At 37.4% G+C, this 14,820-nt stretch overlaps 1 protein-coding gene across 2 annotated transcripts; it reads left to right on the plus strand.

Moving 5' to 3' along the window:
• Nucleotides 1–2: 2 nt before the first annotated feature.
• On the plus strand, nucleotides 3–14,741 carry LOC146484543 (segment polarity protein dishevelled homolog DVL-3-like). 2 transcript variants are annotated; one of them, XM_085104621.1, is made up of 17 exons: nucleotides 3–305; nucleotides 772–841; nucleotides 4,586–4,722; nucleotides 5,554–5,666; nucleotides 6,845–6,965; nucleotides 7,409–7,508; nucleotides 8,504–8,573; nucleotides 8,983–9,070; nucleotides 9,408–9,459; nucleotides 9,564–9,640; nucleotides 10,098–10,165; nucleotides 10,332–10,391; nucleotides 10,893–10,985; nucleotides 11,645–11,788; nucleotides 12,047–12,135; nucleotides 12,666–12,744; nucleotides 13,201–14,741. In XM_085104621.1, exons 1-17 carry the CDS (start codon nucleotides 145–147, stop codon nucleotides 13,776–13,778), a joined length of 2,100 nt encoding a protein of 699 aa, XP_084960747.1. In that variant the 5' UTR covers nucleotides 3–144; the 3' UTR covers nucleotides 13,779–14,741. The 2 variants fall into 2 exon arrangements, with proteins under 2 accessions (XP_084960747.1, XP_084960748.1); XM_085104622.1 differs by having other exon boundaries at nucleotides 10,896–10,985.
• The last annotated feature ends 79 nt before the right edge of the window (nucleotides 14,742–14,820 follow it).

Here is a 14,820-nt window from a genome sequence, read left to right on the forward strand (position 1 = left end):
AATGTGTTGTTGTCTGGATTGATTGTCTCTTTGCGCACTTTGATTGGTCTCACGTGTATCACGTGATCTTATGGTGATTGACATGCGAGCCATGCAACAGAAGTTCTTGTTCAAGTTGGTGTGGTGTAGAGTTGGTGATCGAAAATGGACGAAACGAAGGTGATTTACCACATAGATGACGAAGATACGCCGTACCTGGTGAAGTTGCCTAAGAGTCCTACCGACGTAACGTTGTCTGACTTCAAAAATGTGCTCAATCGACCGAGTTACAAGTTCTTCTTCAAGAGCATGGACGATGACTTCGGGTGAGTTTGTGTACTGAGTAAGCGGTCTGTGTAGATTCATTTCTTAGAAACTGTTTGCGTTGTTTTTTGTCGCTGTACAGTTATTTCTCAAGCGGAACTCCTTTCAATTTTCAAAAGAATCACAATTTGTATAATTGACCTTGAAATACGTTTGTTTGGGAAAACACCGTGAAGCCATTGCACTGCATTTCCATTGCATTGAGCGAATGAGCCCTTCTTGTTTATGAGAAAGCATAAGTCTTACTGTGTATGAACTCGCTCCGATCAGCATGATCCGACTCTCTTTGCGTGTCGACTGCACATACTCTTTTACCAATTTGCCGTAATTTCAAGCGACCAACGGCGAAATTTTTCCAGCGTTTCTCGGCGCAGATTTCTTACATTCCAACCGAACTTTTTTGATAGCATTCTCTATTGTAACCGATACCTTTTTTCGTTCATGATAATTTTCGATCTCTTGTTGCAGTGTGGTCAAAGAGGAGATTAGTGATGAGGAGATGAACTTACCATGTTTCAATGGACGAGTTGTCGCCTGGGTGAGTGGTTTGTCTTTCGCGTAGCTCTAGCTACGATAAATGAATTACCGATGAAGCCAAGTAAAAGATCGGGTTTGTTGATGTATTTCCCTCGCAGGGAATACAGTTTATTTAAGGTTGTAACTCAATCATGATTACCCCAAGCAGCCGATTGCCTTTTTTAATCCCAATTTCCCACTAGAAGGTATTTCCCTGAGTTTGTAGCCCCCTTCCTTCCTCTAATTCTAAGATATCCGTCTGGCGCCAAACTCTATGTTTATACTCCACTGCCATGATCTTGTTTGACAGCCATTATGAGGAAAGGCTACTGCAGCGCATCGAATCAAGTCATAAACATAAACACATTTGAGCCTGTATTTGTAGCGTCGACTGTTACTGTAGTTCAATTCACTTGTCCCGCATGAGCTAAACCTCAAATGTGGGTAGTTTTCTTATCTCGAACGAGATATTGGCTCTTTGATTGTGCTTCAATAATCAAGTTTCGTTGAATGTACAAAAGCGCATATTTTATTTATAACACATCGAATTCCTACTGAGACATATTGTTGCGATACGAGATTTAATCTAGATCTTACGTATGGACTAGTAACTGTTTCGTTCATGTAAATACTTTGCTCTTTTGATACGCGAAACTCGCGATTCGAACGATTCTTTGTTCGAAAAGCGTTGCAGCCGTCAGTCCCTAGCGAATTGTCACGGTGATTTGCATCCCTTATTTGTCAAAAGAGTAAAGTAATTTATTTGAGCGAACGGTGTCCTGTCACATGTGAAGGCAAAGTGCTATTACGAGATTTGCAATTAGTGGGCTATTCATTAATTTGTCATCAGTTTGAAGACTGCCGTTCTTTCAAAGGCATGTTACGATTTTCAGTTCGCAAAGTAATCTGTTATCGTTAATGTTGTGTAGTTTAATGCCCCGCGGTAACGGCCTGTCTCGGAAGCCAGCTGATATCACTTGAAAGTAACATTCTGTAGCTTTGATTTGGAACGTTTTCTATAATGCTCGAGAATATATACAAATAGTAAAAAAATCGAACAGGCGCTTGCAAGGCGTTTGTTTCCATGCAAATTTTCCGTTTTAGATGATAAGATAGTTGATAGTCTTTCTTGGCTCACTGGTCATGGCTACACGTGATTAACCGATAACAACATGACTGATTGTGATTGCAAGAAAAATGTATTTTGGACAGATGGTTTGATAAAATTACTCATTATACAGCATTGAAAAACCAACAATTCATGCTCACATCTTAAGGGAGACGGATTATATAGAGATTAGTTCATTCTCTTCATTGATAGGTGTTTTACACACCTATTAAATGCTCAAGGTTTGGTCATTTTCTTAAGTTTTGACGTATTTTCAATCCTCCATTGTGGTGGGATTTGTCCATCTGTGTGGTGGTGTTTTTCAAGTACTCCACATTACTACCCCTCAGCCCTGGGACACCATACTTGGTTGCATGTGCTAATTACCTGTTGGCTTCACTCATTAGCATCCTTTTGCAGGATTAAAACAATTAAGCTTTTTCTTGAACAAGGCTGTCAGAAATAAAAGGGTCTTTGTTTCACAAGTCTTTCTGGTCAACTGGGTAGATGCTATGTCAGGATTTTCAATTGTTTATGAGCTTTGAATGGTTAAGAATAAGATTATTTAACTGTAAATTTATTTGGAGGCTTTACATTTAACAAAAAAAACCCAATCAATCTTGTGGTTTTTAATCACCTAGAAGAAATCACACATCAGTTTATTACGTATGCAAGTTTAAGGATTGATAAAAAAATATTCGCTAGCATAATACATGTTGGTGCTATTATATTGTCCACAAAGCCATGTAATTACTTTTTTGTGATAATGAAAAAGCTTTTTGGGACAACTCAATCAGCACTTTTAATGGTGATATTAGTTGCCATATTGGAAAGGAGTTCTTTTTCTTTATTTTGTAAATCAATCCCATCGTCCCAAATGTAGGTGTCTTAAAGTTTTCACCATATCGCACCCAAACCTGTTTTCCTCGGAAACTGTCATAGATTAATTTACTTAAAGATATATTGAACTTATGCCATTGTAAAATGACTTCCTGTGTTCCTTTAGAGCTTCAGATAGCATAATTTTATCCTAAATGTGATATTTGTTTGTCAGAAAGTTTTAGCAATTATGATTTTCCCTCCCCTCTCCTTTCTTCAGTCTGAACTTTTTCAATCCATTTTAACTTTTTTAACATGAGTGTCAGTGGATGAAATCCTAAAGTGTGACTATTCAGTTGAAAGCTATTTCAAGCAGTTCCTTTCTTAGGTCCATTTCCCATGGTGTGCAAGGTCTTTATTTATATTAATTTTGTTTTTATGTTTATATTCCTGACTTTTAATACTTGTAATACCTCCTTGTTTCTTTTCTAAATAGTTCTAAACAGTTTGAAATAGACTTGACTTGACTGTAACTGTTGATTCATTGGATTATAACGTTCTAAAGTACAATTTAAATGAAAGTTTGAGCTGGTATTTTTCAACGAGATTTAATCCCACCATCTCCAATGCAGTTATCTTGAACCTTCTGGTATTTCATTCCAAGCCCTATTTCCTGTGGAAACTGTTGTGCAGTAATTTACTTAGGCTTTATTGAACTTCTGCCATTGTATGCAATTTCCTGTGTCCCTTTAATGTAGAGCTTTAGATAGCACAATTTTACCATATTTGCAATAGTTGTTTTTCAAAAATATTTGGCAAGTTATATTTAAACCATTGCCCCCTGTAAGAGTGTAAAATTTTCAATTCATATAGGTAGTCGTTCTAACTTTTGAATCCTAGGATGAAATCCCAAAGAGTGACCTTTCAAATGAAGACTACTGAGCAATACTTTTCTGTGGTGCTGTTTATTAGCCGTACAAGATGATTCTAACTTTTGAGTCTGTGGAATTAAAAGTTTATGAGCAGTCCTTTATTTAGTTCTGTTTATTATCGGGATAATTCTGTGCAAGGAGGTTCTACTTTCAAGTCTATGGATAATGACCTAATGTGATTCAAATGAAAGCTCTTGATTTCTCATCTGAGAATCAATCCTGTCCTCTCAAATGTAGTTATCTTGAACCCTCCAGTGTTTCACACCTCTTTCGTTGTTTCTTTGGAGCTCCAGATAGCATTATTCTATCCTAGATACAATATTTATCTTTAGAGAATATTTGTCAAGTTGTATTAAACCATCACCTCCCCCCTCCCCCCCCCCCCAAAAAAAAACTCTTTTGTCAATCCATGTTAGTGGTTCTACCTTTTGAGTCTGTGGATAAAATCATTATCCAAATTGTCTGTGCTTTTGAGATATGTACAACTACATTCCCTCCTCCACGGCTTGCTTTTCTTATTGACAAAGTAAGAAAACCTAGAAGTTGATCAATGTAGAGATAAAAGGATTAGTTTATATAATCAGGATAAAAAGAACATTTTTGTCATATAACTATGTGTGCTTTCCATTTTCCAGAACAGGCCGGCCGACTGGCCAGTTTGTAAATTGATTGCACCATTTTGAGGAGATGGTGCTGCAAAATCTTGAAAAATTATCACTCTGAAAATGGTACACACTATTTTGAAGAAATTCAAATTACTAGGATAAAACTTATTCTTAAAATTGGAAAATTCCAATTGGAAAGCACGCTTTGAAACCTTAAACATCTTTGAACTCTGCTGCAGTCTCATTAAGTTACATTCAACTAAAGTAACATTCTCACATTGTACTTGGTGTTGTTGTTTTAGCTTGTCACATCCGACACAAGCAGTGTATCAGATACAGGCAGAGATGACCAACAGTCTGTAATATCAGCTGCATCTGACCTGCATCCACCAATGCCAAGAACAGTTGGGATTGGAGATTCAAGACCTCCTTCTTTCCAGTGAGTAGTTACTGATTCATTGAACCGTTTTAAAGTACTCTTCTCCAAATATATTATTTCAGATAATTATGTCCTCACCCCATGGCAGGTTCTGTAGTTTTAAACTCTATCCCCCTAGCATCTGAAAATTCCAGTTTAGCTTCATACTTCCCAGGGATGTAGCTATAAGGAAAACCTCAGAAGGCTCAAAAATAAAACCTTTTGGACTGTGCACATTTTAAATTAGCCTCAAGTATTTGTGTTCTGTTGAAATTTCAACCGGTGATAAGATTTCTTTCAGATGTTGAAATGTGCTGGTAGCCAGCTCTTGGCAACATCCCTGACTTGCCATTGAAAAGTTATGCTTTCCCTGTCTCCCTTAGAATTCCCAATGATCTACCATGGGCTTTTGCATGGATGTTTCTGTAACTACACAATGTGCTGATAGCCAGTGATTTGGCCATGTTTAATGGTTATTTGCTCCTTTTGTGTCACTGGACATTTATTTTTCTTGACTCCCTAGAAAGTAAAGGGATCCATCCTTTCCTGTATACTATTCCTGTTACCCTGTTTTCCACAAAATTTTTCAAAAGGGCTAAATTTATTGAAAAACATTTTGTCGTCTTTTCTGCAGCATTGTCAGGTGTAACTTACAATAATATCATTGGGTGGGGAGTCTCCCAGTTTGGCACTGAATGCAAAGCTGTATTCACTTAGTCATGATTGTAAAAAACTAGCCCAATTTACCCATGTTTTGACTAAAGGGGTTATCATGTGGCAGCTGTTTGTTTCATTTCCTCGCAAACAAACATTGAGAATCCTTGTTTCTTTTGTTTCTTTTGTCTCTCTTAGTCCAAATGGTGGACACTCTACAGCTGGTGATTTTGATTCTGAGGTAGACTCCACTGTAAGCTCCAGAAGAGGATCCCGGCGGAGAGAAAAACATAGTATAAACAGAAATGAAGGTACATAAACTTCTAGAAAATACCTTTAATTAAGTCTGTTACGTTATGGGACACTGTCACAGGAAATACACAAATCTTTGGGGACAAAGTTGGGCAGGGGCTCAGATAAAGCCCACTGCTCAGATAAACCCATCAGATTAGTTGCCTTGGCATATGGCGCCATATCAAGAGGGTGGGAGTGCCTTATGCCTGTACCACACGATGGGCATAGTATGCTCATAATCCATGTTATATGCTGGAATATCAATAATTTATCAATATTTTATTAGCCCTATTTGGACTGGGGTGGGGTCTGCCAGTGGCAACTTTGAACCTGAATAACTTTTTTAATATTTGAGCAAATGCCCTGAAGCTCATGTTAGTGTTCCTAGTGGTTAAAGTTGTGTTAAGGTGGCCGAACACAGTTTGCGCGCGCTTTACAGATTCTGTTAGTGATGATATTAAGCGCGCGCTAGAGTTGTGGTAAGCAAATACTATCGACCACTCGATTTTATACCAAAAGGTAAGTTTTGCTCTTAAAATAACTTAGTTTCTCGTTTGTGAATCCTTCTTCATTTATCGCGGAACAAAGAAATTGAGTTCACAATGAGCTAAGCCTTTTTGTACGCCTTTCATCTTTCTGAGAAACCCTAATTAAAAGCCACGCATACGCATTTGAACAAAAAATTGTGACTGGTTATTTTAATGGAAATAAACTGTTTTCTAAGGAACCGCTCGTTAGAATTTCGTGAAATTTGACAAAACAGTAGTTTTCTAAAAGCGTAACTTGCCTACAAACCAAAAACAAAATCTAACAGAGGGTATCTTCAAAAAACATTAAAGTGCAAAACCAACATTTACAGGAGATCTGTCTGTTAAAATTACATGAAAGCAGCGTCACTATGTCAGTATTTTGTGGGTTTTTCTGGATACAAAATATGGAAAAAATCTAACGAGTGCATTTTCTAGAAATTAAGAAAAACCATTATTTGTGGACGGTTAATAGCTTGCTGCGTTGCCATGGCAACGGCACCTTGTTCAACAAGAAGTATCAAAATTTATTCCTTCTTAGTTAATCTTGCACCATGCTAATTTCGGGTAGTCAGAAGTACGTAGTTTTCAAATAATGTTTACTAACACCTGTGTAATGGAAAAACTGTGTTCGGCCACCTTAAATGCATTTTTATTTTGTATTACAGTGATTCACAGTAGACATCGCCAAGGAGGTAGGCATGAAAGTGACAGATATGAAAGTGCATCCATGATGAGTAGTGATATTGAAACAACAAGCTATCAAGATTCTTCAGATGATCAAAGCAGGTAAACTTCCAGTGATATCGTTGTTACTTATCAGAGGTTAATTAAGGCACCAGGCAAATTGACCTGTCAGGAATGTGATTTTTACCTGGCATTTTCAAGTATTTCAAGTTTTTTCCTGAAGTGAAGTTAAAAATGTGCCTACCTGCAAAAAACAATTCCATTTGATAAGTGAAAATTTTGAATGCTGTCCCTGGGGCACTTATAGCCAGCTACTAACACATACTACATGAAAATCTTTTGACATCAAATTAAGGATCATTTCCTAGCAGTCTTGCTCCTATAGTCTTGCTCTATTTATAAAGACACTTGATGTAAACTTCCATAAGGGGATATTTCTTTCATGGGATCCCTTTTTAAGAGGGCAATTAGATGGTGTTGAGTTGTTTCCTTACACAAGGGTTAACATCATCAACTGAGGGTAGTTTTATTGTTATAACTTGCAGTGTTTCAAGGTTCTCAAGTACAACAGAGGGATCTCAGCTTCTCAGAGCTGGGAGACATCGAAGGAGACGACGACGACCTAGGATGCCAAGAGTTCAAAGAGTAAGCAGATTTTAGCTTTACTAAAACACTGAAATGTGAAGAGGGGTCAATATCTAACTTCTCCCTACAATATCTGTTTATTGCCAAGTGGACAAGTGACGACAACCACAGCAAAAAAATAGTATATATAAACTTTGTACAAAGTTTTAAACTAAACAATAAGTTTTATGAAAACCCTATAACATGCCACTATGGGCTGTCCCTTGGATGCCGATTCTATTGGTTTCATAAAGTGGCTTTGCACTCATTATACATTATCAGATAAGGAGATTGTCGGAGACAGATTTTACAGAAAGAATGCAATATTTGCCTCAAGTGTTCCACTTAAGCACATTGTAGTGTAGGACTAAGGGAGATTAAACCTCACCTTTTGATGTATTTCCTGTTTACATAGCCTGTGAAACAATTTATGGCATGCTATTTCCATTCAACAATTTGGAACCTGTCTCAGAAAGGTGTCATCCTTTTAAGTTTGTCCCCAAGAATCAAAATTACAAGAAAGGAAAATTTCATGTTGTATAACCATTCAATACAAAAAGTACCATTGTAAACTTTACTTGAAAGCTTTCATTAATGGTAACACATAGGATTTCATCCACAGACTCCAAGATAAGGGATGATTGAAGGATTTAATTTACAGATTCAAAAGTTTTTTTATGGCAAAATAAAGAGTATTGCAGGCAAATACTGCTCAGAAGCTTTTATCTGAATTATCAGTTTAGTTTTTATCCTTGGAATAAGAAGCTAGAATAATAAACAGCTTCTCAGTAGATGTCACTTTAGCAGGCACACTTTAGGTTCAAATATGTTTGAACTACATTGTAACTAGCTTGAAGTTAGGGAATGGGTCATAACAAGCTTGTTTGAAGAGGACCCACCTCGTTTGGGGTAGGGGGGTTATCTAAGACACCACCTATCTCATAAACATTACTGATAAAATTTTATTGTTCTTTTCAGCCATAGCATTTATTAATAACTATGAATTTCTTTTGCAGTGTTCATCATTCAGTACTATTACAGAATCCACTATGTCTCTCAACATCATAACAGTTACACTTAATATGGGTAAGATTTCAGCAGAATAATCCTGTTTAGAATCAAAAGCATGTAGTTCCCCTGCATCACCCTGTAACAATAATAATTGTTGAGCTCTGTAGGTCTCAACAAAGTGAGATGTAGAATTTTCCATTAACTTTCCATTAATAATTTTTCATGTAAGTTCACCAAGTAAATTGTAGATTGTAAGTAACATTTACTTTCTAGATTAGGTGTGTGAACTATTTATCTCACTGGGTTTTCATTCACAAGCATTTGCACTTGTTTTTTTGGTTTATTTTTATATTACTGTGATGTTGTTGAAAACATGGAAATAACCACCCCCCTCACCCTGAAACCTATCAAAATTTGTGCTGTCAATAAGGTTTTACTTTTAAAACAAATTTTAATAAGATGCTGTGTATTCTCTTGTTTGCAGAGAAAGTAAATTTTCTAGGAATTAGTATTGTTGGTCAAAGCAACAAAAGAGGAGATGGAGGAATTTATGTTGGTTCTATCATGAAAGGGTAAGTGGATGGATAGAAATAACTTTATGTGATTGGCTAACGAGCTAGGATCGTGCAACCAAATCTCTACTAAATTTTTTATATTATATTTATTTATATTTTTCTCTATGCTCTGTGGAAAGAGTGTGATGAAATTAGCAAAATGTCTAAGTTGAAAAATATCAAGGATGTGTCTAGAACAAGTAGTTGGGCAGGAGCTCTTCAGGCACATTCTTCATATTTTTATAACATTTGGCCTACCATGAAAACTCACTCAGGAAAATAGCTACATTTGAATAGTCACACTACAGCGTGGGGAATTTGTTACTCATCTGGTGTGTGCTTTTATTTTGTACAGGGGTGCAGTTGATTTGGATGGCAGAATAGAACCAGGAGATATGCTTCTCCAGGTTTGCATTGCATTTCCATATTTCTTAATTTAAAATAGTTTTTCCAAGTTCAAAGTCATTTTGTCGTTATGACATTAAATCACTAATCCCTTTGTTTGGTTCAGGTAAATGATGTTAACTTTGAAAATATGAGCAATGATGATGCTGTAAGAGTGCTAAGAGAGATGGTGCATAAACCAGGGTAAGGTTCTTTTTTTATTCTGTGTCATAGTTATCACTGCCAGGCTTTTTAATTTAAAGAGGTTAATTACCTTGTTAATGTCCTTTTGTAGAAATGTTGGTCGCAAATTTAAACCATATGCAGGAAATGCAGTTGCCAGACTATTCTAACAATGATTGATTAGATAACATATGTGTTACATAATATAATTTCAATAGTTTTGTGGTCTGGGAAATTTGGTTTTAATATAAGAGGTAATTACAAGCTCAAAGTGATCAAACAAATTTGCTATAATTTGGTTGAACAATATCCTTGGACCATTACTCTGTCAGTGTAATGCTAATAAATGTTAAACAGATGAATTAATAACAAATTGAGATTATACATCTGGGATGGATAAATTTTTAACTAGCCTTGAACACTGGACATTGAAGGTCTTAATAAAATGAAAACTAAACATAATAATTATTGTTTCTAGACCCATAACACTGACAGTGGCAAAGTGTTGGGATCCCACTCCAAAAGGATATTTTACATTACCTCCAAGTAAGTCAAAACTCTTTACTTGTCATGGTTTCATCAGCCAAATTTGCCTCTTGTGTCAAGCTAATTGATTTGAATCTGCTACCATTACCATGTTCATTTGTTTAATCATCAATGGAATTTCTAGCTGTGAATAACCTTTTATGGCTGTGGTGGTTTTCTGCTTTAGGTGAGCCAGTTCGTCCAATTGATACATCAGCTTGGGTACAGCACACGACGGCAATGAATCGTAAGTGCACATTTAATTAATTTCTTGCTATTGTGGTGTTGTTGAGTCCCAGGTTGCAGGAGTATTTAATTCTTTGAAGTAGGTGCAGCTAATTCAGTGTCAAAGAATTGATGCATAAATTTCAAGTCTGAAAGTTAGGTGGGATTATAATATTATCCTGGCCCTGCAAGTGCTTTGTTCTCTAATTCCATAATTATACTGAGCTTTGCCTAGTTTTCCTCAGTTCTGAGGTCCATTAATTTTCAAACTATTTTGATACTACTTTTAAGAACCGCTGCCTGTACTTCTTGTACTATAATCACCCCCCTGTGAGAAGTTGAAAATGAAGAGGTGTAGTGACTTCAAGCCTCCTTTCGTACAATCATGGATCTGCCCCTGCTTTGTACTCAAATTTTTAAGTTACTAAATTTATATCTGTCAGTCTTACTTTTCCATTTGTTCACTACACTGAGTTTTCACAGCAGCGGCAATTTCACTAATTTGTAGAACTTGATAATCCAGCAGCTCAATATGGGAAACAGCCTAACAGCCAGTCCCTTAGCACAATGACTTCTACAAGCTCATCAATGACAAGTTCTTTACCAGAATCGGACAGTGAGTTGCGTTGTTTCTTACAAAATTAATGTAACAAAAGTGTGACTTTTTTTTAGTTTGACTTACGTTAGCCCGGAGTCGTGGAAGGTCCTGTTGCGTTATGTCATGTTTTGTTCATTTTTGGTATTATGTGATTCAGGTTATTAAAGAATGAAAAGTAGAAGTGTGCATTATGAAATCAAGCTTTGACAGTTTTCAGTTAGTGATTGTCAGCTAATTAGTAATAGATGATAGTTTGCTTTTTCCGTTCAAGAAATGAACAGTAGAAACAACGTTGCAATTTATTGTTGGCAATCTATGATCAAATGTATGTTTGAGTGTTCATGTGTTCAAAGTTGGTGTAAGCCAAGTTTGGGAAGGGTGAAACATAGGGTTTATTACACACTCAGAATAAGAGGAGAGATGAGAACAATAAACAGTGATGAGTGTGAAGAATTAGCCTGTTGAGTCTTGCCATTTGCGACACTAGGGGCAATTTTTTTTGGAAAAGCAGGAGAGAATTTGGCCTTAATATGAACTCCCACCTGTTGTGGCAAATCCACCTAAACATTTAACATTTTGGAGCCGTCACCTTCCAGTCTAAGGCAGATCACAGCTGAATGCTATTGTCAAGTCCTGTTGGCTTTATTTATCCTGTATTTTTTTACCTTCTGTTCTAGGATATACTGAACTCCAAGAAGGGGAAGGACTCTCTGTTAACACCGACATGAGCACTATAGTAAAAACAATGGCAGCACCAGAGTCTGGACTTGATGTCAGAGATAGAATGTGGCTAAAAATCACTATTCCTAATGCATTTATAGGTGAGTTGAATATTTGCTCAACTTACAACGTTGCAGTTCTGTGTTTTTTCATTTAATTTCGTCAGATTACATTAAAATACCAACATAGGTATATGAAATACCTCTTCAAGTGTTCAACTTTTCCTCAATAAACTGAGAGCACCTAACAAGCCAGTAAAGAGGTGAAACAACATAGGCATTGATGTCTTGTCAGTTGCCATGTTTGCCCTCAAACTCTTTACAAGCCCTTACTTATTCTTGGACTTTCATCTTGTGTAGGTTCTGATGTAGTAGACTGGCTTTATTCACATGTAGAAGGTTTTCAAGACAGGCGTGAAGCAAGAAAGTATGCTTGCAATCTTTTAAAGGTAATGGCCCCACAGAGTTTCTTATTGTTTGAAGCATAACATAATGAACTCTGTCATTAATCTAGAAAATCAAGGCAAGGAATTACTTATAGAAATACTCAACTCATTCAGGCTCTTGACATCTCATTAATTACCATCTGTGGTAGATATTGTTAAATATACATGTCACTGGTCAACAAGTTTTGGACTGCCTTGGCCCATTTTCACTACCGAAAGCAACCTTTTTCTTCCAGTGACCACAAGTGGCCTATTCGCTTGCCATAAGTCTCCTTTATATTAGTTGTTAGAGGATCAAAATGGTTATCAAAACACCACTGGGATCCTGTCCATCTCTAGGCCTATCCTTGCCGACCCTGTGGAAGGTCATTTGCAAATTATGATGGGGAGGGGGTCTCAAAACTTTTTATTGAAAAGTATGGAGCTAAACTTGAACTTCAACAGGGGTGGGGGACTCAAACAAACAAAGCCTTCCATGAAGGGGGCGGGGGGTATTGTTTCTTTAGTTATATTTTTCTCTGTTTTCCCTGCAGGCTGGTTATATTCGTCACACAGTGAACAAGATCACATTCTCAGAACAGTGCTATTACGTTTTTGGGGATCTTTGTGGAAGTATGTCCTAAATTTTCATTTTGTTATCTGATAAATTTATGCACATTGTTATAAGAAATCCTTTGGGAAAGTTACCCTCTGTTTTTTTACTCTAAAGTGTTCTTTTGAGAAGGTTGCACATCTTTTTCTGTTTGTTCATTTTCTGCTGTACTGACAGTCAAACATTGGGGAAACTGGCAACTTAAATATCTGACAAACCATGGATTTAATGAGAACCTCATTGTCTTCACTACCCAAAAATATTTGTGGCTTTCACAGGTGTTGTGTCATCTTTGATGTTTGTTGGTTTGCTGGATTTTTAACAGCTGTCATCAATGCATACACTGAAATTTTCCTGCATTGGTAACACATCTGTGTGCATTTTTATCGCACTTAGCTTCTCGTTTGAAAGGCCCTGGTATATTTTTTTCTTCTGTATCCCATTAGTAATTGCTCATTCTGTGTTTGTCTCCATAGATATGGCTGCTCTCTCAATTAATGAACATGAAGGTGATGGCGACCAAGACACCCTGGGACCCCTCCCCCCTCATCAACAGGGCATCTCATGGATGTCAGGGCCTCCAAGCTATGGATATGTTCAAATGCCTCCTTACCCAACAGCTCCTCCAGCTATGGTGGACGCACAAACTCCAGGATACGCCCAATCATTTTATAGTGCACACAGTGGCAGCCAAAGCCCTCACAGTGCTAGTGGCAGTTCCAAAAGGAGTGGTGGCGGCGGTGGTGGCAGTAATCGTGGAGATGGCGATAACAGAAGCAGTGGCGGAAGCAGCAGTGAGAAGAGTGGCAGCAGCAGTAAAGGGAAGGAACGCGAGGCACGCAGTGTAGAAGGATCAGCTCATCCACCATCTGTGACAATGCCAGGGGTTCCTATGCCAGGGGTTCCTATGCCTGGGGTTCCTGTGCCAGGTACTCCCGGACTTGCTATGATGCCAAGGCCTCTTGATCAAGTACCTGATAACATGTCAGCGAGTAGGAACAGTTTTAGAATGGCCATGGGCAATCCTTGTGAATTCTTTGTAGACGTTATGTAACAAGGCACCCTAGCACAAGGAATTGGACCAGCAATTGTGCTTGGTGAATGACAGGCAGTGGGGTCCTTTGTAGTGGCATACATGTAATGCCTGGATAGAGTCCAGGCAATGAGACAGGCCAACCTGGCCTCCTCCCTCTGCACTTGCTCCGTAGTAACATCTATCAGCAAGTTCCTAGGCATCAAGCTTAAATGTTTTCTTTCCTCTCTGTTGGTTGGACAGAGTATTTAGGTTTATCAAAGTTTATGCTTGGCAACAGTTGTGGATGGCAAGGTCATAAGGTAGATTTGCTCCCAAGATCCAAGCCGAGATGTTAATTGACCTAATAATAATTATTATTAGTTATTATTTCTATTTGTACATAGTGTGGCCATGGTGCTTTTGAAAGGTTAGGTTTGTACAGAAAATACAGCTTGAGTTATTTTTAAATGCAAAGAGAACTTCTTTTTTATGTAGAAAACTTTTCAGGTATAATACTATTTTGGGGCATAAAAATATGAATTCTCTACCCCAAGTTACGCCCAAAGTGACTGTTGGCCATTTTTATTTTTCTGGTAAGCTCAGATTTTATCTAAGAGAGGATTTGTTGAGTTCTCAGCGTAATATAGTTCATGCATAGCTATACCAGTGTGGCTTTTCCTTGTCTCACGCTTGCACACAAGTTGTCTAAACCGGCTAGACTTGTTTGGAGTGCACTATATATTTGTGGCATTAGGTGGCCATCTCTGAACTTAAAATCCTTCTTTCTGTCAGCCAAACGCTTGTAGTTGGTAACTGACGTTAATGCTAGGGCGAGACAAGTGATAAATCATAGAATGTATAAATCAATTATTCTTGAATGAAGCAATTTTAAATGAACGCAGTTTTGCAATGTAAAGAATAGGAGTAGGGTGTTGTCCCGTTATTCTCTGGAGATAAATATCTTTTGCCACTATCCCAATAAAGCGATATGAACAAAAAGGAGATACGAGGACATTTGTTATTGAGTTCAATGTGATTGTAGTTAAATGACGTAAAGTTTTTGCCTGACTTGCTCAATTGA

The sequence above is a fragment of the Pavona decussata genome, unplaced genomic scaffold, assembly GCF_977016875.1.
Source record: "Pavona decussata unplaced genomic scaffold, jaPavDecu1.1 SCAFFOLD_32, whole genome shotgun sequence".
Lineage (NCBI taxonomy): Eukaryota > Metazoa > Cnidaria > Anthozoa > Scleractinia > Agariciidae > Pavona > Pavona decussata.

Coding starts and splice junctions, on each gene's coding strand:
- LOC146484543 (XM_085104621.1), top strand. CDS start 145: ATGGACGAAACGAAGGTGATTTACCACATAGATGACGAAGATACGCCG. Junction 9,071..9,407: donor GTTGGTTCTATCATGAAAGG/GTAAGTGGATGG, acceptor TATTTTGTACAG/GGGTGCAGTTGATTTGGATG. Junction 10,166..10,331: donor ATATTTTACATTACCTCCAA/GTAAGTCAAAAC, acceptor TTTCTGCTTTAG/GTGAGCCAGTTCGTCCAATT.